Here is a 26,295-nt window from a genome sequence, read left to right on the forward strand (position 1 = left end):
ATACTAATTGAATCCTGCCCATGTGAACATGTAATTAAAATGTTGCCTTTGTCATGCATCCCTTTCTTGCCCACAGCAGCCTTCTTCTTGCCTCATCATTTCAGTATAATTCTCCAATCAGTTTCTGTTACACAACCTCGTCATCATCATCAAGATTTACTTCCATCTATTCTCTCCATCTAATCTAGTCTCTTTCTCCACTCCTGTCATATGTAACCCTGAACATATATTATGCTCACATGTACAGTTAAATAAAGTACTAATACACTGAATATGTTTTAGGCTGCACCTAATATGTTTCCAGAAATTCTGTCATTGGTGAATATATTTATTACTCGATCAAATTCATCATTGTTTCAAACAAGAAGCGTCAAAGAGATCCTATGGGGTTACACAGATCCTTTCTTGGAACAAATACCAGATGGTATTATAGCAGACAAAAAAACTGGAGTATTCTATCCGGTATGTATGAATTAATAATATAGACTGGGGTTGTAAAAATCTATCTATAATAGAAAATGCAAAGTTAGCCAGAACTTTCCAGGTGCTACAATTACAATACATAAAAGAAGCATCAAAAAGATGCATGTGGTACGATATACTGTATTGAAACGGCTAATTATTTTAAATCGTAGTTATAGTTATCATACGTTAGAGATAATTCAAACTGACTTTGCTGTGTTCGTTAGGCGAATATGTCAGGAAATCTCTCAGTTAACTCATCAAATATTACGCGATTATTCCATTCATCCAAAGGATGGCAAAGAGTGTCATTTACTCTCAAATGGCAATGGAGATGCACATTGGGAATTCCTGAAGTATACCTTCAATGAGTAGTGTGAATAGAAGGTTCTTATCGCACATTTTAACTATATTTAATAATACAATAATATTAATAAAAAACCATGGACAGATATTTATACATTACATCTTTAATTTCATCTGTAATCTTAGCCAAAATGATGGCATACAGACTCCTTGGAGATGATTTTTAAATCTATGGATTTTCAAAGTGGAATTCTTCCTTTCATTGTATAGGGTGATGTTTGCTGGGATTCTAAATCCAGTGTGCAACATTGCATACTCACCAAAATGGTCCAAAGAAAAACAATCAGGGGTGAATCAGGATCTGTCAGTCTTTAGGTTCATTGATGCACTTGGGGAATGATATCTAGACTGTCAGGTCCAATCCAACAGAAGAGCTACCTTATCACAAATTGTTGAAAAAAATAATTCTGCGTGTGATAGACAGGTGTCCGAAGACACAGTGCATCACAGTTTTCTGCATAGAGGGATTGCACAGTATTTATCAATGGCAGAGGCTTTTTTCAGCAGGATAATAAACCCTGCCACGTTGTAAAAACTGTTGAGCAATAGTTTGACATACAGTTCAAATCGCACATCTATGGGATCTATTGGAAAAGAATTTACAGAACTTAAAGGATCTGCTGCTAACATATTGAGGCCCCTACACAATATTAGAGGAGTGTAAAAATAGTATAAATATAGAGTATAAATTATTAGATAACTACAGTAAAAATAGTAAACCAAAGCCTACAAGAATAAATATTTTTTATCCTCTACTAATAATTTCTCCACTTTCTGTATGAACTCCTTATTAATTTACAAGATATCTACTTGTAGTCATTTAATAGGAGCCTCCATTCTTGAATTTCACAAGTAGGAATCTGTCCTGGTTATATTATGCTTAGATAGGTACAGAGCTCAAAACAGTTAGGTCATGGCTAAATGTGGCTGAATTTCCTTTGCAGATCCTGCCACAAATCCTTGGTGAATCTGTGGCATTCCACAAGTAAACTGCACAGTAAAGCCCCGTCACACTAAGCGAGATCGCTAGTGAGATCGCTGCTGAGTCACAAGTTTTGTGACGCAACAGCGACCTCAGCTGCGATCTCGCTATGTTTGACATGTAGCAGCGACCAGGCCCCTGCTGTGAGATCGCTGGTCGTGTTGAAATGGCCTGGACCATTTTTTGATCGTTGAGGTCCCGCTGGGTAGCATGCATCGGTGTGTTTGACACCTTACCAACGACTTCGTTGGCGACTCAGAACTGAGACACATAGGCGTGCATTTGCGTTGCATCGTTATACAGGTCGCTACGGGTCGCCGTATCGTTGCTGCGTCGTTGGGAAGATCTGACTGTTTGACATCTCACCAGCGACCACATAGCGACGCAGCAACGATCCCTGCCAGGTCGTATCATTGTCGGGATTGCTGTAGCGTCCCTTAGTGTGACGGTACCTTAAATCTGCAGTCTGTGTATCCATCACAGAATCAGGACAGATCGTATTCACCAGAAATAAAGAGGGGTTTCCCCTTTTCAACTATTTGTACAAATTTGTCCTTGCCCAGATAAAAATAAAAAAATCAGCTGGTAATTATGCTCCCGGGGTCCAGCGTTGTGTCTCCACTGCTGCTGTAGTGATTGTGTATAAGCTGCAATGGTGACATTGTTATGCACACGCCCGGGCTGAGCAGCGTGTGCGTGTGATTGTAGTGATTCCACTGGACCATGAACCGGAGAGTGCCTGGAGGGGCGTGACTAAGTATCTGGCCGATCCGACCAAGATGGCACGACGGCATACGACGCCAGTGCACCAGGGAGAAACCGGGCAGAGGGACCAGGTGCTACTCCAGGTCAAACTCCGGACACGGGGGTTGACCCACACAGGGATTACTGGATCAGGCTGGTTAGGCTGGCGCACAGACTGGGGGGTATAGGCAGGCACGACTGGTATGCAGGCAGGCGGGTAAAGGCAAGCGCAGCTAGAGTGCAGACAGGGAGGCACTAGCAGGTAGGAACACAGGCGGGATAGGACCCAGTACACACTGGGACTCAGGAACAATACAGGTAGAGGGGTACAGGCAAGCACAGCTAGAGTGCAGACAGGGAGGCACTAGCAGGTAGGAACACAGGCGGGATAGGACCCAGTACACACTGGGACTCAGGAACAGGCAGGTTAGGCTGGCACAGACTGGTGGATATAAGCAAACACGGCAGGTATGCAGATGGGTGGATACAGGCGAGTATGCAGGCAGGGAGGTACTGGCCGAAAGGACGGGCTGGAGCACAGAAAGGTTAAGACCCAGTACAGACTGGGTCACAGAACCGCAGATGCGGTAGACAACCACAGCAGAGAGGGAACGCCCGAAGCGGTGGGCAAGAACAGAGCAGGACGGGGCTGCAGGAGCAGCGAGCACAAGCAGGGCAGGACAGGACTGCCGGAGCAGCGGGCAGAAGCAGGGCAGGACAGGACTGCCGGAGCAGCGGGCAGAAGCAGGGCAGGACAGGACTGCCGGAGCAGCGGGCAGAAGCAGGGCAGGACAGGACTGCCGGAGCAGCGGGCAGAAGCAGGGCAGGACAGGACTGCCGGAGCAGCGGGCAGAAGCAGGGCAGGGCAGGACAGGACTGCCGGAGCAGCGGGCAGAAGCAGGGCAGGACAGGACTGCCGGAGCAGCGGGCAGAAGCAGGGCAGGACAGGACTGCCGGAGCAGCGGGCAGAAGCAGGGCAGGACAGTACTGCCGGAGCAGCGGGCAGAAGCAGGGCAGGACAGGACTGCCGGAGCAGTGAGCAAGGAGTCAGAGCAGGCTAGAACCGCCGGAGCGGTAAGCAAAGGAGTCAGAGCAGGCTAGAACCGCCGGAGCGGTGAGCAAAGGAGTCAGAGCAGGCTAGGCTGAGTAGGGGGGACAGGGCTCTGTTCACACGGAACAGACAGGAAGGGAAAGGCAGAGCCAGACACCCACAGGGTACTTGCAGTGAAGTAGCGAGTGGACCACAAACTCACAAACGGGAGTACAGAGACAACAAGCAGGAGTTAGGTATGAGTTCAGACTCTGCAGAAAAAGGAAGGGAACGGACATAGAGGCAAAACAGGTAAAGGATAGGAGAGAGTTCAGACTGGAACTGAGTGTACGGAGGAGACCGACACTGCAGCGGGATACAGGAGCGGGTCTGGGAATACGGCACCCAGAGAGGCAGGACGAACAGGCAAGGAGCGTGTTCAGACAGGACAGACAAGATACAGGAACAGGTCTAGGTAATCGGCCCCTAGAAGGCAGGAGGAACAGGCTAGGAGCGTGTTCAGACAGGCCTGGAAATACAGCCTCCAGGATAGGCAGACAAGAGAACACAGAACGGGACCTGGCACCTTCAGAGTGCAAGCACACACTGAATGAAACACTATGCTCAGGCAGGGATAGATGGGCGCAGCTGAGCTATATACCAGGTGACAGACAGCAATAGGCTGAGGACGCACAAGGGGTGTGACCCACAGCAGGTACAAAAAGCAGGAAGTGATCGGGCGCCGCCCTTAAGCAGCAGAAACAGACACAAACAGACAGCATGGAGGGAAGCCAGAGAGACATTCTGGACAGGAGATCAAGTGCGCGCTCTTGCACAGTGGGAGATGGACCACTATGCAAGGACGCCGCCAGGTATGTTACAGTACCCCCCCCTTACGCCCCCTCTTCTTCAGGCCTGCCAGAATCTTCCGCAGGGAATTCGAGGGCCAATTCTTCACTTCGAAGAGATCACTTCCACTGTCCACCGGAAAAACTGGTCTCCTCTGGGTAGCTAGGATGCTACCTCCCATCCAGCCACCCTTAGCAACAGACGAAACGGGTGGAGTACCAGGAACAGCACACAAGGAAGTCTCTTTCCACATATTTTCAGGTGGCACCCCAGAGGGTACAGGAGACAACTGGAAGTCCTCCACCGGGTTGGAGGGGGACAGAGACTTGGGGGTAATCTCTGCTTCGAGGTACATCTTGTCAAGCTCACAGGAAGAAATAGACGGGTTATCAGGTACATAATGAGGAAAAGTCACTGTCTCTTTGTTTTCTGGTGGTACCCTGGAGGATTCAGGAAACAACTGGAGGTCCTCCGCCGGGTCAGAAGAGTGCAGAGGCTCAGAGAAAACATCTGCTTCAGAGTACACTAGGTCGGACTCACTGGACGAAGCAGGCGAGGTATCGGGTACCGAGTATAGGAAAGTCTCTGTCCATTCTCCACCAGGTGGCACCCCGAAGGGTTCTGGAGACAACTGGCGGTCCTCCGCCTGGTCAGAGGGGTGTAGAGACTCACGGGTAACCTCTGCTTCAGAGTACACTAGGTCGGACTCACTGGACGAAGCAAGCGAGGTATCAGATCCAGGATATAGGAAAGTCTCTGTCCATTTACCACCAGGTGGCACCCCGAAGGGTTCTGGAGACAACTGGAGGTCCTCCGCCTGGTCAGAGGAGTGTAGAGACAAGGGAGTAACCACTGCTTCAGAGTACACTAGGTTGGACTCACTGGACGAAGCGAGCGAGGTATCAGGTACAGAGTATAGGAGAGTCTCTGTCCTTTCGCTACCAGGTAGCACCCCGAAGGGTTCAGGAGACAACTGGAGGTCCTCCGCCTGGTCGGAGGGGTGTAGAGACTCGGGAGTAACCTCTGCTTCGGAGTACACTAGGTTGGACTCACTGGACGAAGTGAGCGAGGTATCAGGTACAGAATATAGGAGAGTCTCTGTCCTTTCGCTACCAGGTAGCACCCCGAAGGGTTCAGGAGACAACTGGAGGTCCTCCGCCTGGTCGGAGGGGTGTAGAGACTCGGGGGTAACTACCACTTTGGGGTACCCATTGTCAGGCTCACAGGACGAAGCGGACAAAGTATCGAGTACCGGGTGTAGAGAATTCTCTCTCCATTTGTCATCGAGTGGTATCCCGGAGGATTCAGGAGGCAACAGGGGGTCCTCCGCCAGGTAGTAGAGGTGCACAGACTCTGAGGTAACCACAGCTTTGGAGCATCCTTGGACATGCACACCGGTTAAAGTGGGTGAAGCATCTGATGCCGGGTGCAGGAAGTTCTCCTGTGTGGAGTCTGGATGGGCAGAAGTCTCTTCGGGCAGGAGAACTGGTGCACTACCCACGCACATTACCCGTTGGGGCTTCTCCGGGATACAGGGAGATGAAGCTTCAGTAGGGACTTCAAGGTTGGGGTCAGGAGGTCTCAGGGAGGACAGACCCTGGCGTGACGGCTTGCCTCTACGTCTAGCACGTCTGGACTGCCTCTTGAGGTTGGGAGAAGTATTCCGGAAAGCGTAGTCACCCTGTGAGGATTCTGGGTGGGCAGTAGTCTCATTGGGCTGGAGGACTATTGCGCTACCCACACACATTACCCATTGGGGCTGCTCCGGGATATTGGGAAGTGAAGCTTCAGCAGGAGCCTCCGGGTTAGGATCATCGAAGACCATTAGAAAGGCCACCAGGAAGGCCATTAGGTCCAGGAGGATCGGATCCTGTGTTTCATATAGGGGGTTGATCCATTCCAAGGCATCACCCGCCAGGTAAGACATAATGAATGCCACCTTAACCCGATCGGTGGGAAAACATAGAGGGTAGAACTTGAAGTGTAGCATGCATTGCTCCACAAATGCACGACTTTGTCTAGGATCCCCATAATAACGTAGCAGATCCGCGGGAACGAGAGCAGATAGATCCATCTGGACGGGTGCGTAATTCGCCTGGAACTCAGCTAAAGGAAAAAAAAAATATTTATTTATTTATTTTAATGCATGTATTCGCTGGAAAACTTCTCAGAGAGCGAAGGCCGTGGGGCTCAACGGGAACCATGGCCTGAGCATGCTGTTATGCACACGCCCGGGCTGAGCAGCGTGTGCGTGTGATTGTAGTGATTCCACTGGACCATGAACCGGAGAGTGCCTGGAGGGGCGTGACTAAGTATCTGGCTGATCCGACCAAGATGGCACGACGGCATACGACGCCAGTGCACCAGGGAGAAACCGGGCAGAGGGACCAGGTGCTACTCCAGGTCAAACTCCGGACACGGGGGTTGACCCACACAGGGATTACTGGATCAGGCTGGTTAGGCTGGCGCACAGACTGGGGGGTATAGGCAGGCACGACTGGTATGCAGGCAGGCGGGTAAAGGCAAGCGCAGCTAGAGTGCAGACAGGGAGGCACTAGCAGGTAGGAACACAGGCGGGATAGGACCCAGTACACACTGGGACTCAGGAACAATACAGGTAGAGGGGTACAGGCAAGCACAGCTAGAGTGCAGACAGGGAGGCACTAGCAGGTAGGAACACAGGCGGGATAGGACCCAGTACACACTGGGTCTCAGGAACAGGCAGGTTAGGCTGGCACAGACTGGTGGATATAAGCAAACACGGCAGGTATGCAGATGGGTGGATACAGGCGAGTATGCAGGCAGGGAGGTACTGGCCGAAAGGACGGGCTGGAGCACAGAAAGGTTAAGACCCAGTACAGACTGGGTCACAGAACCGCAGATGCGGTAGACAACCACAGCAGAGAGGGAACGCCCGAAGCGGTGGGCAAGAACAGAGCAGGACGGGGCTGCAGGAGCAGCGAGCACAAGCAGGGCAGGACAGGACTGCCGGAGCAGCGGGCAGAAGCAGGGCAGGACAGGACTGCCGGAGCAGCGGGCAGAAGCAGGGCAGGACAGGACTGCCGGAGCAGCGGGCAGAAGCAGGGCAGGACAGGACTGCCGGAGCAGCGGGCAGAAGCAGGGCAGGACAGGACTGCCGGAGCAGCGGGCAGAAGCAGGGCAGGGCAGGACAGGACTGCCGGAGCAGCGGGCAGAAGCAGGGCAGGACAGGACTGCCGGAGCAGCGGGCAGAAGCAGGGCAGGACAGGACTGCCGGAGCAGCGGGCAGAAGCAGGGCAGGACAGGACTGCCGGAGCAGCGGGCAGAAGCAGGGCAGGACAGGACTGCCGGAGCAGTGAGCAAGGAGTCAGAGCAGGCTAGAACCGCCGGAGCGGTAAGCAAAGGAGTCAGAGCAGGCTAGAACCGCCGGAGCGGTGAGCAAAGGAGTCAGAGCAGGCTAGGCTGAGTAGGGGGGACAGGGCTCTGTTCACACGGAACAGACAGGAAGGGAAAGGCAGAGCCAGACACCCACAGGGTACTTGCAGTGAAGTAGCGAGTGGACCACAAACTCACAAACGGGAGTACAGAGACAACAAGCAGGAGTTAGGTATGAGTTCAGACTCTGCAGAAAAAGGAAGGGAACGGACATAGAGGCAAAACAGGTAAAGGATAGGAGAGAGTTCAGACTGGAACTGAGTGTACAGAGGAGACCGACACTGCAGCGGGATACAGGAGCGGGTCTGGGAATACGGCCCCCAGAGAGGCAGGACAAACAGGCAAGGAGCGTGTTCAGACAGGACAGACAAGATACAGGAACAGGTCTAGGTAATCGGCCCCTAGAAGGCAGGAGGAACAGGCTAGGAGCGTGTTCAGACAGGCCTGGAAATACAGCCTCCAGGATAGGCAGACAAGAGAACACAGAACGGGACCTGGCACCTTCAGAGTGCAAGCACACACTGAATGAAACACTATGCTCAGGCAGGGATAGATGGGCGCAGCTGAGCTATATACCAGGTGACAGACAGCAATAGGCTGAGGACGCACAAGGGGTGTGACCCACAGCAGGTACAAAAAGCAGGAAGTGATCGGGCGCCGCCCTTAAGCAGCAGAAACAGACACAAACAGACAGCATGGAGGGAAGCCAGAGAGACATTCTGGACAGGAGATCAAGTGCGCGCTCTTGCACAGTGGGAGATGGACCACTATGCAAGGACGCCGCCAGGTATGTTACAGACATCATGTCTACAGCGCTGCAGCTTATCACTGAGCTCATCAACCCATACCATCTACATCGGCAGAGCCACCAAGTTCCTTAAAGCCGTGAGAAATTGATACAAAAATGTTAGAAAAATGATATAACTTTTTATTGCAGAAAGAATAACCTTTATGGACTGGAACTGGAATTACATCATTTATGCACTTTATCAGATGATTATACACTGCATTAATATTTATTGTCTATAGTTAGTAGAACAAGTATAATTAAGTATTTATATGTTTGGTGTGCAAGTATTAATGTGCAGTTCATAACACTGATTTAATATATATATATATATATATCTTCACATGCATAGTACAATGGAACTGCAGATGGCCCTTATGTCATTAATAATGGAAAAGATGACATCAAAAAAGTTGCCTTAATTACCAGATACAAAGGACAGAGGTATTTTAATTGATTTGTTGCATTTTTTTTGTTTGACTTTTATTATTAAAATAAATAATACCTATATTAACTATACTGGCAATACTCTCACGACCGGTATACATTGTCTTATTCCTAATGTCCAAAATATGTAATGTAGTATATTAGCAAAGTGCCCAGTAGCCAGTTGTGCCTAGGAGGTCTGCTTCTTAGTAATCAGTGTTAAATTTAGTATTATTGAAAGGCACATTTCTGAGTGAGATTAAAAAGAATGAAGAAGTGAGGTCCCGAGGGCAGTACTCATTAAAACCTAAAGGTGGTAAATGATGTTCTCCTCTGTATGCCCCTTTAAAATGGTTTTCCACTGTAACAAAACTAGTCGGCCAAATGCTTTATGCCACATGCACACGTTGAGTATTTGGTGAGTTTTTTATCTAAGTATTTGTAAGCCAAAACCAGGAGTGGATAGAAAATGCAGAAGTGGTGACGTGTTTCTATTATACATTTCCTCTGACTGTTCCACCCCTGGTTTTGGCTTACACATACTGATGTAAAAAACTCACCAAATACTGAACGTGTGCACGTGGCCTTATACAGTGGGGAAAAAAGTATTTAGTCGGACACCAATTGTGCAAGTTCTCCCACTTAAAAAGATGAGAGAGGCCTGTAATTGACATCATAGGTAGACCTCAACTATGAGAGACAAAATGAAAAAACAAATCCTGAAAATCACATTGTCTGATTTGGAAAGAAATTTTTTTCAAATTTTGGTGGAAAATAAGTATTTGGTCAATTACAAACAAGCAGGATTTCTGGCTCTCACAGACCTGTAACTTCTTCTTTAAGAGGCTCCTCTGTCCTCCACTCTTTACCTGTAGTACTGGCACCTGTTTGAACTTGTTATCAGTATAGAAGACACCTGTCCGCAACCTCAAACAGCCACACTCCAAACTCCACTATGGTGAAGACCAAAGAACTGTCGAAGGACACCAGAAACAAAATTGTAGCCCTGCACCAGGCTGGGAAGACTGAATCTGCAATAGGCAAGCAGCTTGGTGTGAAGAAATCAACTGTGGTGTAATAATTAGAAAATGGAAGACATACAAGACCACTGAGAATCTCCTTTGATCTGGGGCTCCACACAAGATCTCACCCCGTGGGGTCAAAATGATCTCAAGAACGGTGAGCAAAACTCCCAGAACCACACGGGGGACCTAGTGAATGACCTGCAGAGAGCTGGGACCAAACGTTACACAGGCTACCATCAGTAACACACTACGCCGCCAGGGACTCAGATCCTGCAGTGCCAGACATGTCCCTCTGCTTAAGCCATTACATACCCAGGCCCGTCTGAAGTTTGCTAGAGAGCATTTGGATGATCCAGAAGAGTATTGGGATAATGTCATATGGTGAGATGAAACCAAAGTAGAACTGTTTGGTAGAAGCACAACTCGTCATGTTTGGAGGAGAAAGAATGCTGAGTTGCATCCAAAGAACACCATACCTACTGTGAGGCATGGGGGTGGCAACATGATACTTTGGGGCTGTTTCTCTGCCAAGGGACCAGGACGACTGATCCGTGTACATGAAAGAATGAATGGGACCATGTATCGTGAGATTTTGAGTGCAAACCTCCTTCCATCAGCAAAGGCATTGAAGATGAAACGTGGCTGGGTCTTTCAGCATGACAATGATCCCAAGCACACTGCCAGGACAATGAAGGAGTGGCTTAGTAAGAAGCATTTCAAGGTCATGGAGTGGCCTAGCCAGTCTCCAGATCGAAACCCTATAGAAAACCATTGGAGGGAGTTGACAGTCTGTGTTGCCAGCGACAGCCCCAAAACATCACTTCTCTAGAGGAGATCTTCATGGAGGAATGGGCCAACATACCAGCAACAGTGTGTGCCAACCTTGAGAAGACTTACAGAAAACGTTTGACCTCTGACATTGCCAACAAAGGATATATAACAAAGTATTGAGATGAACTTTTGTAATTGACCAAATACTTATTTTCCACCAAAATTTGAAAAAAATTTCTTTCCAAATCAGACAATGTGATTTTCAGGATTTGTTTTCTCATTTTATCTCTCATAGTTGAGGTCTACCTATGATGTCAGTTACAGGCCTCTCTCATCTTTTTAAGTGGGAGATCTTTCACAATTGGTGGTTGACTTAATACTTTATTTCCCCACTGTACATGCAAAATAACAAACACAGAAGATGCGCACCCTCCCCGGGTCCAGCTGGGTCTACAACGCTGCTCTGGTGTTTGTCTTTTGGCTGCACATCACCACTGTACCAATCACTGAACTCAGTGGCTCTGCCATTATAGTGGCTGTGCTGATGTGAATGGAAATATGCATATAAGTTGTAATTAGACATGAGTGAACCCGAACTTAAAAGTTTGTTCCGGACACTGTTTCTGGTGCCAATCTCTGGACACTGACTTCTCCCGGAAGTCCATTTCAATGTTCGGAGGTACGGGGGAAGGAGAGAGAGAGAGATAGAGGAGGCAAGTGGGAAATGATTTACTGGCAATGTTTGGTGCCAGAGTGGAAGTCTGCAGTGCAACTTTATGAGGCACCTGTGAGACCTGGTGTTGGCTCAGAGAAGGAGTGGGTCTGAGCTTGTCCCCCGAGGAAGCAATAAGTGGGCTAGAATCTGAGTGGATTGGTATTATACCTGATGGAAGTTTATAGATGGGTATACTGAAATTCTTGCATTGACCAAGAGTTTGTGTGTGCTATGGTGTAACAAAGCCTAGGTATCATCCCAAAAGATTTGAGCGGGCTGAGGGAAGGGTCCTGTGTACTTATTCACTGTACTGGACTTAAGTGAGGTCAAAACTGAGAGATACAGGTATGTGGTCTGTGTGATTGGTTTAGTCCTGAGAGGAAATGAGTCAGTGAGAGCTGTGTGAAATTTTTAGCCATGTGGGAAACCATAATGAGTCCAAAGTTTGACTTAGTGAAGGGGTTAACCATAAAAATCTGTCAGACACTCTCAGACAATCCTGGTGTAAACACCTTGTGGTTGACCAAACCAACATTGCACAGACATTGATGAAAACACACTAAAGAGAACTGCAAGGTTAAGGTTGTCAGTATTTAAGTACTTTGGCCTTAGAGAGTAACCGTTGTTTTAATTTTTATTTCATAAATCAATAGTACAGATGAAAATAAGCAACTTTGTAATATATGTTATCAGAGAAATCTGCTTCTTTCTCTGCCAGGACTGATCAGTTATTATCAAAATTCTCAATTCTGAGGTACAATGTATATTCAGTGAATCTCCCATTACTGAGATAGGAGATGGCAGCTGCTACTGATAAGATTCTATGTAGGAGGGAGGAGTGAGGAGCTAAAAGCAGAGCTGCGCCCTCCTCCTCCACCTCCTATTTACATAGGAGATGGTAACTACTACTGAAAAGATTCTATCTCCATAATGGTAGAGTCCGTCTTCACTGAATACAGATTTTACCTCAGAATTGAGACTTTTGATAATGACTGATCAGTCCTGGCGGAGTAAGAAGTACATTTCTCTGAGATATATTACAAAGTTGCTTATGTTCAAGTGTATTATTGATTTATAAAGTAAAAATTAAAATGACAGTTATTCTTTAAGTTTATTCTGCAACCCTCAAGCTTATTGCACCACTTCGAGTGTTTGCAACCATCAGGCATGTGTGCCTCTTCTGTGGTGAACAACAGTTCACTATGTTCTGTGACCATTCTGTAAGTGTAATTTCCTAAGTACTGTAGGTGTACACTTCCTGGCCTCTCATGGTATATTCAGTAGCCACTTACTCTTAACTAGTAGCATATACTATTATGTTTAAAATGAGTACTAAAAATGTGTTACTAAGTATGTGAGGTCTTGTTGATGTTGTATTGCATGCATAAAACATTTCCCGATAAGCCTAGCATATTAGCATATATGATACTAGCATCCTTTGTTTGCTCATTTATTGAAAACAATGCCCATTTATTGCCAATGCCCACAGTGCCTATTTATTGGAAACCAATAAAATATGTTCTATTACAAGGCATCTAGGATATGTTGTCTTGTGGTATGAACAATAGTAATTCTTAGATGGCTAGAAGTTTCTGTATGCTGCTAGTGTTTTGCACTGGTTTTACTACGATATAGCTATGTGTATAGAAGTGTTTTCCATTGTAAGGCTACGTTCACACACGTTGGGTTTTGCAGCTTATTTTGCTGCAGATTTTTATGGAAATTTTCAGCTGCGTTTTGCAGTACCAGCTAAGTGTATGAGAAACCAGAATTCTCTGTTCACACATGTTGTTTTTTTGCTGCATATTTTGGGACTTGGTTGTGTTTGTGGAAAATAGAGCATATCACTTCTTTTCAGCGTTTATGCAGCAGAAAAGGAACTTGCGTTTTTGCTGCGTATTTGCAGCTTTTTTTCAGTCATATGATGTAATGGGTTGTCAAAAAATGCAGCAAAAAGCGCACCAAAACCTGTGTTTTTAACGCCGCTGTTTTCCTGCCAGAGAAAAGTTAGCAGATTTGAAGCAGAAAAAAACACGTGTGTGAACATAGCCTTAAGGGTTATGGCTACTCATCTGACTCAAACTGATTTTTTTTCAGCACACTGTCCTTCTGGCAAGATAACTACTGTGATATGATAAATGGGACAGGTATGTGTATCAAAAATCTTGATGTCTAAATTTAGTGACAAAACACCTGAGGACAGTTTAGATAGTGGCGAGGAGAAATAATATGCCTCCTTTAATCAGTCTTGGCATCTCTCCTCTTAGAAACAGATTTGCAGTGAACAGCAACGTAAAAAGAATTGAGACCTCCAGTGGCTGTCACTTTTCGTAAACCAAGTGATTGGCGCTTTTGTTTTTTAAGTTTTTATTTTACTTTTCTTGCAGACATGAGTTATCACATTTTGTCCTCTCATTCTATTCATCAAATCAGAAATGACTCGCATACCCTGATTCTTTTGAGGCTTTTCTCCAGGCTTTTTTTCTGTATATACATGAGTGTTTAGAGTGTTTGAACTGCGCTGTCACAAAGTGTCCATATCTTGACGTCGTACTTTGCTAGCTTTCTCGGTATACATTGTTTGAATGGGCACCTACCTCGGAATGCCACAAATTGTTCCCCCACAGTGACATTTTCACCAGTATTGTATAATTTTGGAAGAATCTCTATCCATTTATCCCAAACGTCTCTAGTTATTAGAGGATTATCTGATGTTAGTAGAGGACAATTCTCCTGCCTGGGCAGAAGGCTGCAAGTTCCAAATTACATTTTTGTTTTTAAACTGAATTGCTTGCATCGGACTAGTTGTCTAATTGTGCCTCATCAGATCCAACTTCAGAATCAGAATTCTCGTAATCACTTTCCCCGCCACTTATGTGCTCCTCATCTTCGGACACTTTCTCCACTTTCTCCAGTTGGATATCTTCTTCAGAATCTGAGGCTTTGGCAAACTTTTACAATTCAGCTTCACTCAATGAACGTCTTCGCCACATTTTTATTCAACTTTCCAAATAATGGACACTCACGACTTTCACGGGGGAAAATCAGCGTTGTAGGATAAAATGGTACTATATAAATGAACAACAATAATAATAATAATAAAATAGCAACAAACACTAACCAGTGTAGCAACAATAAGAGCTTATATACTACAGCGAAGCAGTACTGTACTCAAAGCCCATCCATCTGCAGTAACTTGCTAATGTATCGAGCGCACAGACTTGCAGGAACTGGAGCAATCGTTAAACAATTGCAGATGCAATAAATAATCCACAATGATAATATAAATCGTTTATGTGACTGAAAATCTGGCGGGAGATCTGTATAAAACACTATCAGGTCTTATTGACCCGAACAGTATATATGTAACAATCATTATTTCATCCAAGAAGAGTTTAAAAAAAACATTAATAATAATAGCAACACTTACCCATAAACAAACTCACCTAACCATGATTTGCAGATCCTCATAATAAATAATCTGCAGCTTCACAAACTTTTTTTCAGGTCAAATAGACCTGAACCAGTACAGCAGGGTTAAAGAGTGAAGTCCTTCTAGTGGACTTTCACTCTTGCTAATGGGGGGTTCCACTGTGGGATTCCACTCCATGACACCTGCATCTCTTTATGAAATGAGTCTTTTTAGTTTTTTTTCTGATCTTGTTGAAGCCATAATTTAGAGATAAAACAACATATGCTTTATTCAACAGGTACAGAATGTCATGAAGCATGACGGCAATTTGCATGATTGCATATTCCCCCATCACCCATAATTTGCATAGTGCCCCCAGAACTAGCTCTTGTCATCACAGATATGAATTCATTTATGATCCACATGAAGCCTTAGGCCAACATGGTCACGTTTTGTGATTACTTGGGAGAAATAAGGCTTGAAGTTAGAAAATGAATGCTGGCATAGAAAACCTGGCAATTTGCACAGAATCAGGGGTCTAGGCTTTACTAGTACAAGAGAGTCAGGGGTCTAGGCTTACTAGTATAGGAGAGTCAGGGGTCTAGGCGTTGCTAGTACATCTGTTTTGTACAGCTATGAGTAAAGCTCTTAAATACAGTGAACAGAAATCAAAGTCTGTTAGGGCAAACATTACATTCTTGAGGAATGAAACCATCAAACATTGGATTAAGCTGAGAAATTTTGATGACAATTTAACATATGCTTTTGATTTTTAAAGCGCACCTGTCAGCAGGATTGTGCTCAGTAAACTACATACACTGCCACGTGGGCGCCATTACACTGATTAAAATGATACCTTGGTGGATGAAATCCATTCTGTGGTTGTTGGGTAATCTTTACTTTCAGTTTGGAGATAATGATAAGCTCGTGCTTCGGGGAGGCCTGTGGGGGGGCCCTACCTGGTGCTCTGCTTACTTATTCAGCTATATACTCTTATGACAGCTCACTGATCGTTCAGTGACCTGCCTCCTATTTAATATAATGCATCTAGTAGTGTGGGGTTAGGTAAAAAAAAAAGTTTTAATCAAGCAAAAATGGCCGCGGTGCCCGCACATGTTCTGTAGCAGCTATCGCTTGCCGATAGATGCTACTGCACACGCGCCACGGCCATTTTGTTGGAGCAAAAAAAATATTTTTTTGCTTGATTCAAGCTTTTTTTAACTAGCCCCACACTGCTAGATGCATTATGTAAAATAGGAGGCAGGTCAGTGAACGATCAGTGACCTGTCATGAGAACATATAGCTGAATAAGTAAGTTGAGCACTAGATAGAGCTCCCCCCCAACGGGCCGCCCCAAAGCACGGGTATATCATTATCTCCAAACTGAAAATAAAGATTAAACAACAACCACAAGACGGATTTCATCAACCAAGGTATCATTTTAATCACTGTAATGTTGCCCACCTGGCAGTGTATGTAGTTTACTGAGCACAATCCTGCTGACAGGTGCGCTTTACACAATTACCTGTTAAGAGATCTAGATTGCAATTTATATGAAAAATTACAAATATATTATAGAAGGAACTATTAAATTATTTGTAAATAGCCTAGATTGAAAGCATCATGGGGAACAGAAGAAACCTTTTTGATAGCATTTACTGTATTTAATATGTACATTTTTGTAAAACAGATGCAGCTTCTTTTCCTCCATTTGTGGACAAAAATGTTCGTCTGTTTTTCTTTTCATCAGAAATCTGCAGGTAAGAAATATAATGTATCTTAATATTTTTGAAGGTGATGAACACAGAACCCATTTGCTGAAGATATAACAAGCCATGCATTTTCCTTGTATCAGCTGTTGCAGGGAAAACAGTGACATAAATCAATGATTCAGATGAATAATCTGCATTTATAAAATGTAAATTATGACTTTAAGAAGGATGGATTTTTTTGTCAAAAGGGAATCTGTCAGTAAAATCAACCCCCCCACACCAAATGGAGTATATTGGCATTAGGCATGCAGGTTATTGAAATATAAATCCATAAACACCTTTATGTCTTCTGTTTCTGCAATCCCAATAAATTATCCTTTTCATTCACATACAAATGATGCATTAAGTACTCTGGGCGTGGCATAGCACTTAAGGACACTGTGCCTCCCCAGCTCGTTTCCCTGCCCAGCACAAGCCTCTTTTATACACAAAACACATACAATATTAAAGTTTTCATCAAAAATGCATCAATTTGCATATTTAATTTCCCAGAGGAGCAGGCAAGGCATTTAAGTTTCCTCATACTGGCATGCAAGACCTGGCATGTCACTCTCCACAAGGAGAAACCTTTCCCCTTAGATCCCAGCCTTAGCCTCTCTCCCACTCAAATCAAATCTCATGTTTTGCACTGATGAGGGGCAGTACCCCGAAACACCGTGTCTACAAACTGAGATTCTGATTTGGCTTTTATCCTAAGTCATATTTCAAGGCTCATTAAAGGATCGATATTAACTTGTATGACTGCTACATTCCAGTAGGTGGCACTAGAGTTCTAGACCTCTTCCTCTCTTGTGAGACAATTTGCATATTTAATTTCCCAGCGGAGCATGCAAGGCATTTAAGTCTCCTCATACTAGCATGTCACCCTCCACAAGGAGAAACCTTACCCCCTTAGATCCCCACCAAAAATTCATAAAACACATTTAAGGTACATAAACAGTACATCAAAGTAATATAGAAAATCAAATAAGCACTATAGTCAGCCTCCTTTAGAACATCAGGGCAGCCCCTGTTGTCTGTTGTATCTTACAACACCCATATTTTGAGAGTAGACTTAGGCCCTGGATGAGTAAACTTCGGTCCCTTTCCTTTGTACAAAACATACCTACATACCCCATAATCACTATGGATTACAGCATCACAGGGGTTAAAAGCAGTTTTCTTAGTTTCTTGCCATTGCCACAGGGTTGTGGTTGAAGATACAGTACTAGTATCCAACTCTACAAGCAAAAGTTTATCCACTATTACTGTATACAAGGGCTTGAAGCTCTATTCTACTGCCATGTATTAAGTTTTGGCTTTATGCTTATAGAACATTTAAGGCATCAGTATGGAAATATTGGCTTTCTAGATGAACTTCATCAGATGTAAATATTTCTAAACCATACGTTTTGTAACTTTAACAGATCCATATATGGTGAATTTGAAAAAGAATATACGCTAAAAGGAATTAAGCTGTATCGATTTGTAGTGCCACACACAGCTCTAGCCTCTCCATACGACAATCCAGACAACCATTGTTATTGCACAGATAAAGTTATTTCTAGAAACTGTGATGCTGCTGGTGTGTTGGATCTTCGAGCATGCCATGATCGTAAGTGTAGTGATAAAATGTGCTGTGAACTGTCAAAACAACTTGCAATATATCCAGGATATTCCTAAATTATTGTGTTTGAGCAGCAAGTCAATGGGTATTCACTTGGTCACAGGTTTATTGCGTATTTTCCCCATTAACTTCAATAGTTAGGTCAAAATATGCAATAACATGTATGAATGCAGATTTTAAACCCACTGATTTTTCTTTTTGCTTCTTTCCAGGATCCGCAGGAAAATCTGCACCAAACAGCACATTTTGGTATAGATTTACTCAGCGGATTTTAAAGCTACTTTACTCAGATTTAGGGCTCACTCACACGAACGATGATTCTCTCGGATTAGTTATGGTAATGACACTTGGCTCAAATCTAATCAGAGTTTGAGCCAAGTGTCATCTTGCTGTAATCCAGTTTTCTTGGATGAGAAAATCACAACACAGGTGTGGAAAAGAACTTAATTTCTCCGTTATCTTTGTGCGCGTACATCAGACTGCACTCGGATGTGATCTGAGTGCAGTCCAATGTTTTACACGCACCATAGACGTGTATGGGTGCACATGATCTGATTTGAGGAGCCGCAATTTTTTTTCTCATTCCGAGTCAGCATGAGAAAAAAAACAGCAGATCTGCACAGCCTCATAGTACACCATTGGGACGAGTGTTATCCAATAAAACACTGGATAGCACTCGACCATGTTATACGCTCATGTAAAAGTGTACACCATAAAAGTTGCATGCAGATTTCTTTTGGATTTCACGCCTCTACATTAAAGGGGTGAAATCCATTATGGAAAACACAAATCTGCAGTTCACTTTCTAGATGGAAATCTCAACCTTTTTTTAAATCACTGATAAAATGTAAAATGATGCAGATTTTGCAAATAGATGTAATAAACCATTAACATATCACTTCCTCTATTTTAGAAAAGCCTATATTCCTTTCCTTACCTCATTTCCTGTTTGCAAGTGACTTCATTTTGGAATCCCTTGATGGTTTGAATCGCAATGTGGAAGAACATCAGACATTTGTCGATGTGGAACCAGTAAGTTGAATTGCTATATATTATATGCTTCATTTTCACTGCAAATTCTCACTTTAAAAATTGTTTGTGCTCCAATAAATAGTATTCTAGACTAGAAATATAGAATTAGGAGCTAACATAATAAAACCTATAAAATATAAAAATAATGTATGTGATAACATAATATTAATATGTAATAATAAAGAATACTTATGAGTGCTTTAAACAGGGGCACACATAGAAATCATGGAGTCCCATAGCAGAAGTTCTAATTGCGCCCCCCCCCTTCCCCAAATAAGAATAAATAATAATTGTCAGGGTCACAGAAGAGCATATCTCACAACTTTCCAGCATTTACTGCTGAAGTTCTAGATTCCTCTTTCATTGACCCCATAAAGTATAATGCCAACAAAAGTGCACTCCCAAACACGGTATGATACACCTATGGTGAATTCTTCCACATTAGCCTCCACATGCACAGTATAATGACCCTACTGTACCCACCTCAGCTTCCAAGGCAAAGTATGGTGACCCCAGCACAGTATGATCCCCCAACTGTGACCCCCACACATCTCTTCATGCAGTATAATGGGCCTACATACAGTATAATGGCCCCACACCTCTCCACACTGTATAATGGTCCGCACTAGCCCTCCAAACAGTATAATGTCCTCCACACAGTTTAATTGCTTGCATACAGTATAATGGCACCCACTTATCCCTTCAATTATTATAATGGCCCAACATAGCCTTCCATATAGTATAATGGCCCCATATAGTCTTTCATATAGTGTAATGCACCCCCATAATCCTCCGTATAATGTAATGTACTCCCCATGGTCCTCCATAAAATATAATGCACTCGCCATGGTCCTCCATAAAATAAAATGCACTCCCTATGCTCATCCATAAAATATAATGCACTCCCCATGGTCCTACATACAATATAATGCACTCCCCATGATCCTCCATACAATATAATGCACTCCCCATGGTCCACCATACAATATACTGCACTCGCCATTGTACTCCATACAATATAATGCACTTCCCATGGTCCTCCATACAATCTAATTCACTCCTCATGGTCCTCCATACAATATAATGCAACCCCCATGGTCCTTCATACAATTTAATGTACCCCCCATAGTCCTCCATACAATATAAGGCACCCCGCATGGTCCTTCATATGATATAATCTATCCCTCATGATCCTCCATACAATATATTGCACTCACCATAATCCTCCATACAATATAATGCACTCCCCCCATGCTCCTCCATACAATATAATGCACCCCAAGCTCCTCCATACAAAATAATGCACTCCCCCTGGTATTCCATACAATATAATGTACTCCTGGTCCTCAATACAATACAATGCACCCCCATGTTCCTCAATACTCTTATAGCCACCAGTCACTGATTTTAAATAAATAAATACAATACTCACCTCTCCTCGTTCCAGCTGATGCTCCTGTCTCCTTAGCGTGTGGTGTGAAGCTCTGCACATCTCAGTACTGTGGGCGCACTGTAATGACATCACCATGGTTGCTGCACTGAGATGTCAGACGCCGAGGAAGAATAATGGGGGGGGAAGCATCTGCTGACGTTCCCTCCTCCATTATCATTTCTCTCGCTGACGGACAGAGGGGGGCCCGATGCGGGTGCTGACAGGTGGAGGGGGGGCTGGTGCAGGCGCTGACACCGGGTCCCCCCTCGGCTCACGGACCCCATAGCAGTCGAGTAGCCTGCCGCCATTGGCGGTATACCACTGGCTTTAAGGAAACCGCTGAGCAAAATACGCCACAGACAGGATAGTATAGGATGTATAAATACCTTTGCAGAGGTAAAAAGGTTAGACGGTGCTGCAATGGGGACTAGAGTTGGCATCCTCTCCGATAGCATGCCCATTCAGCCTTGATTGGCATCCTTCTCGGCACAGCGAGTGCCGCTGAAAAGTTCAGTTCAATCCAGGTATAACAGTACTCAGAATGTAAATTGAAGGCACATAATGGTGCACTGAACCATCAGTCATACGCAGATACAAGATAGTTTTTTATGCCAACTTATCTACTAAAATCTAGACTACGGGGATGATGTTCATAGGGGCTAAGTCCCCTACATACTGTATGTGTAAGTGGTTTAGTTAGCAGTTTGGTGTGACAGACTTCTTTTAAGGGCACATACTCATATGTGAGGAAAAAAACGTTCCGATTTCTGGACCGAAAAAACGGACGAGTGCCATGTGAGTGCTATGCGATTTTCTCACCTAGCATCTGTATGACATCCGTATGATATCCGTATGCAATGTGATTTTAACATGGGCTTGTACATACAGTGGTGGCCAAAAGTATTGGCACCCCTGCAATTCTGTCAGATAATACTCAGTTTCTTCCTGAAAATGATTGCAATCACAAATTCTTTGATATTATTATCTTCATTTAATTTGTCTTCAATGAAAAAACACAAAAAGAATTGTCCTAAAGCCAAATTGGATACAATTCCACTCCAAACCTAAAAAAGGGGGTGGACAAAAGTATTGGCACTGTTTGAAAAATCATGTGATGCTTCTCTAATTCGTGTAATTAACAGCACCTGTAACTTACCTGTGGCACCTAACAGATGTTGGCAATAACTAAATCACACTTGCAGCCAGTTAACATGGATTAAAGTTGACTCAACCTCTGTCCTGTGTCCTTGTGTGTACCACATTGTGCATGGAGAAAAGAAAGAAGACCAAAGAACTGTCTGAGGACTTGAGAAACCAAATTGTGAGGAAGCATGAGCAATCTCAAGGCTACAAGTCCATCTCCAAAGACCTGAATGTTCCTGTGTCTTCCGTGCGCAGTGTCATCAAGAAGTTTAAAGCCCATGGCACTGTGGCTAACCTCCCTAGATGTAGACGGAAAAGAAAAATTGACGAGAGATTTCAGCACAAGATTGTGCGGATGGTGGATAAAGAACCTCGACTAACATCCAAACAAGTTCAAGCTGCTCTGCAGTCCGAGGGTACAACAGTGTCAACCCGTACGATCCGTCGGCATCTGAATGAAAAGGGACTGTATGGTAGGATACCCAGGAAGACCCCACTTCTTACCCCGAGACATAAAAAAGCCAGGCTGGAATTTGCCAAAACTTACCTGAGAAAGCCTAAAACGTTTTGGAAGAATGTTCTCTGGTCAGATGAGACAAAAGTAGAGCTTTTTGGGAAAAAGCATCAACATAGAGTGTACAGGAAAAAAAAAGAGGCATTCAAAGAAAAGAACACGGTCCCTACAGTCAAACATGGCGGAGGTTCCCTGATGTTTTGGGGTTGCTTTGCTGCCTCTGACACTGGACTGCTTGACCGTGTGCATGGCATTATGATGTCTGAAGACTACAAACAAATTTTGCAGCATAATGTAGGGCCCAGTGTGAGAAAGCTGGGTCTCCCTCAGAGATCATGGGTCTTCCAGCAGGACAATGACCCAAAACACACTTCCAAAAGCACTATAAAATGGTTTGAGAGAAAGCACTGGAGACTTCTAAGGTGGCCAGCAATGAGTCCAGACCTGAATCCCATAGAACACCTGTGGAGAGATCTCAAAATGGCAGTTTGGAGAAGGCACCCTTCAAATATCAGGGACCTGGAGCAGTTTGCCAAAGAAGAATGGTCTACAATTCCAGCAGAGCATTGTAAGAAACTCATTGATGGTTACCGGAAGCGGTTGTTCGCAGTTATTTTGGCTAAAGGTTGTGCAACCAAGTATTAGGCTGAGGGTGCCAATACTTTTGTCTGGCCCATTTTTGGAGTTTTGTGTGAAATGATCCATGATTTGATTTTTGCTTCATTCTCTTTTGTGTTTTTTCCTTGCAAGCAAATTAAATGAAGATAATAATACCAAAGAATTTGTGATTGCAATCATATGTGAGTGAGATATATATTCTGTGTTTTGCATGTGTTGATTACTGTACATGTATTTTGTTGGTAAATTAAATAATTTAAAAAAAATGGCGTGGTGTCCCCCGTAATTTTATACTCTAGCAGAGGTTAAGCAGACAGCTGGGGCAAGATGTTTTTAGCCTGGGAAGGTGGTAATACCCATGGAGCTTCCCAGGCTACTAATATCAATCCCCAGCTGTATACTTAGCCTTTACTGGCTATTAAAATGGGGGACCCCCAAAAAAATTGATGTGGGGTCCCTCTATTTTAACAGCTAGCAAAGGCTAGACAGACAGCTGGGGGCTGATATTAATATCCTAGGAAGGGGCCATGAATATTGGCCCCCTCCGAGGCTAGAAACAGCAGCCCTCAGCCGCCCCAGAAATGGCGCATCCATAGGATATGCAAATTCTGGCACTTAGCCTCCGCTCTTCCCATTGCCCTGTGGTGGTGGAAAGTGGGGTTATAGGGTTGGGGTTGATGTCAGCTTATAATGCCAGCTGACATCAAGCCCAGGTTAGTAATGGAGAGGCGTCTATAAGACGCCCCCATTACAAACCCCATAGTGAAATGTGAAATAAAAATACCCACACCGTGTATTAAATATTTTATTTGAAATAAACACACAGACTCCTTTATTATTCTAAAATAAACCCTACTTACCATTACGCCCATTGCCTCTGAATCCTATGTCACCTGTAATAAAAAATAAAATAATAAACCAACCTCATCCTCACCTTTCCGACGTGAAGAACATAATCCATGTGTCCCGCAATGGGTCCGACTCTGCTAGATCTACAGTACAGACCAAAAGTTTGGACACACCTTCTGATTTAAAGATTTTTCTGTATTTTCTTGACTATGAAAATTGTACATTCACACTGAAGGCATCAAAACTATGAATTAACACATGTGGAATTATATACTTAACAAAAAAGTGTGAAACAACTGAAAATATGTCTTATATTCTAGGTTCTTCAAAGTAGCCACCTTTTGCTTTGATGACTGCTTTGCAAACTCTTGGCATTCTCTTGATGAGCTTCACCGGAAATGGTCTTCCAACAATCTTGAAGGAGTTCCCAGAGATGCTTAGCACTTGTTGGCCCTTTTGCCTTCACTCTGCGGTTCAGCTCACCCCAAACCATCTCGATTGGGTTCAGGTCTGGTGACTGTGGAAGCCAGGTCATCTGGCGTAGCACCCCATCACTCTCCTTCTTGGTCAAATAGCCCTTACACAGCCTGGAGGTGTGTTTGGGGTCATTGTCCTGTTGAAAAATAAATGATTGTCCAACTAAACGCAAAACGGATGGAATAGCATGCTGCTGCAAGATGCTGTGGTAGCCATGCTGGTTCAGTATGCCTTCAAATTTGAATAAATCCCCAACAGTGTCACCAGCAAAGCACCCCCACACCATTACACCTCCTCCTCCTTGCTTCACGGTGGGAACCGGGCATGTAGAGTCCATCCGTTCACCTTTTCTGCGTCACACAAAGACACGGTGGTTGGAACCAAAGATTTCAAATTTGGACTCATCAGACCAAAGCACAGATTTCCACTGGTCTAATGTCCATTCCTTGTGTTCTTTAGCCCAAACAAGTCTCTTCTGCTTGTTGCCTGTCCTTAGCAGTGGTTTCCTAGCAGCTATTTTACCATGAAGGCCTGCTGCACAAAGTCTCCTCTTAACAGTTGTTGAAGAGATGTGTCTGCTGCTAGAACTCTGTGTGGCATTGACCTGGTCTCTAATCTGAGCTGCTGTTAACCTGCGATTTCTGAGGCTGGTGACTCGGATAAACTTATCCTCAGAAGCAGAGGTGACTCTTGGTCTTCCTTTCCTGGGGCGGTCCTCATGTGAGCCAGTTTCTTTGTAGCGCTTGATGGTTTTTGCAACTGCGCTTGGGGACACTTTCAAAGTTTTCCCAATTTTTCGGACTGACTGACCTTCATTTCTTAAAGTAATGATGGCCACTAGTTTTTCTTTACTTAGCTGCTTTTTTCTTGCCATAATACAAATTCTAACAGTCTATTCAGTAGGACTATCAGCTGTGTATCCACCTGACTTCTGCACAACACAACTGATGGTCCCAACCCCATTTATAAGGCAAGAAATCCCACTTATTAAACCTGACAGGGCACACCTGTGAAGTGAAAACCATCTCCGGTGACTACCTCTTGAAGCTCATCAAGAGAATGCCAAGAGGGTGCAAAGCAGTCATCAAAGCAAAAGGTGGCTACTTTGAAGAACCTAGAATATAAGACATATTTTCAGTTGTTTCACACTGTTTTGTTAAGTATATAATTCCACATGTGTTAATTCATAGTTTTGATGCCTTCAGTGTGAATGTACAATTTTCATAGTCATGAAAATACAGAAAAATCTTTAAATGAGAAGGTGTGTCCAAACTTTTGGTCTGTACCATAGATGGCAGGCTGCATAGTAGCTGGATGCGACTATCTACTTTGCCATCCTGCAGAGACACTGAAGAGACACTGAAGAGCGCGTGCTTGCGCTCCTTAGTGACTCGCGGTGCCGGCATCTAGCTGAGCTGAGTTCATGTCATATGAATTTTATAGGTAAAATTGCAGGATGGCAGGCTTAGCGATGCTTAGTGGGGTAGCTGAGGGCTGGTGTTTCCAGCCTGAGAGGGGGCCAATATTCATGTTCAATATCAGCCCTCAGCTGTCTGCCTAACCTTTGCTAGCTGTTAAAATAGGGGGACGCCACATTAATTTTTTTTTGGGGATCCCCCATTTGAATAGCCAGTAAAGGCTAGGTATTACTCCCTTCCCAGGCTTAAAATATCTGCCCCAGCTGTCTGCTTAACCTCTGCTAGAGAATAAAATTACAGGGGACCCCACGCCATTTTTTTTTTAAATTCTTTAATTTAACAATAAATGACACGTACAGTAACCAAATCAGTCACGGTACTAATTATATATGTCACTGACATCTTTATATCTAACTATTCTATGTCTGTATATATCTTTTCTTTTTATTCT

The 26,295-nt window shown here is 44.3% G+C and overlaps 1 protein-coding gene across 1 annotated transcript in view; it reads left to right on the forward strand.

Annotated features, from left to right (window-relative positions):
- CD36 (CD36 molecule (CD36 blood group)) overlaps positions 1-26,295 on the forward strand; it is a 91,548-nt gene that overhangs the window by 12,407 nt on the left and 52,846 nt on the right. Inside the window, exons 4-9 of the mRNA XM_073652308.1 lie at positions 283-462; positions 8,987-9,078; positions 13,669-13,718; positions 16,674-16,743; positions 18,162-18,349; positions 19,275-19,393. Coding sequence (XP_073508409.1) covers positions 283-462; positions 8,987-9,078; positions 13,669-13,718; positions 16,674-16,743; positions 18,162-18,349; positions 19,275-19,393 — 699 coding nt within the window. The remainder of the gene's footprint in view (positions 1-282; positions 463-8,986; positions 9,079-13,668; positions 13,719-16,673; positions 16,744-18,161; positions 18,350-19,274; positions 19,394-26,295) is intronic.

This window comes from Phyllobates terribilis, unplaced genomic scaffold (genome assembly GCF_046119375.1).
Source record: "Phyllobates terribilis strain yellow unplaced genomic scaffold, ASM4611937v1 Scaffold_11__3_contigs__length_659146591, whole genome shotgun sequence".
NCBI lineage: Eukaryota > Metazoa > Chordata > Amphibia > Anura > Dendrobatidae > Phyllobates > Phyllobates terribilis.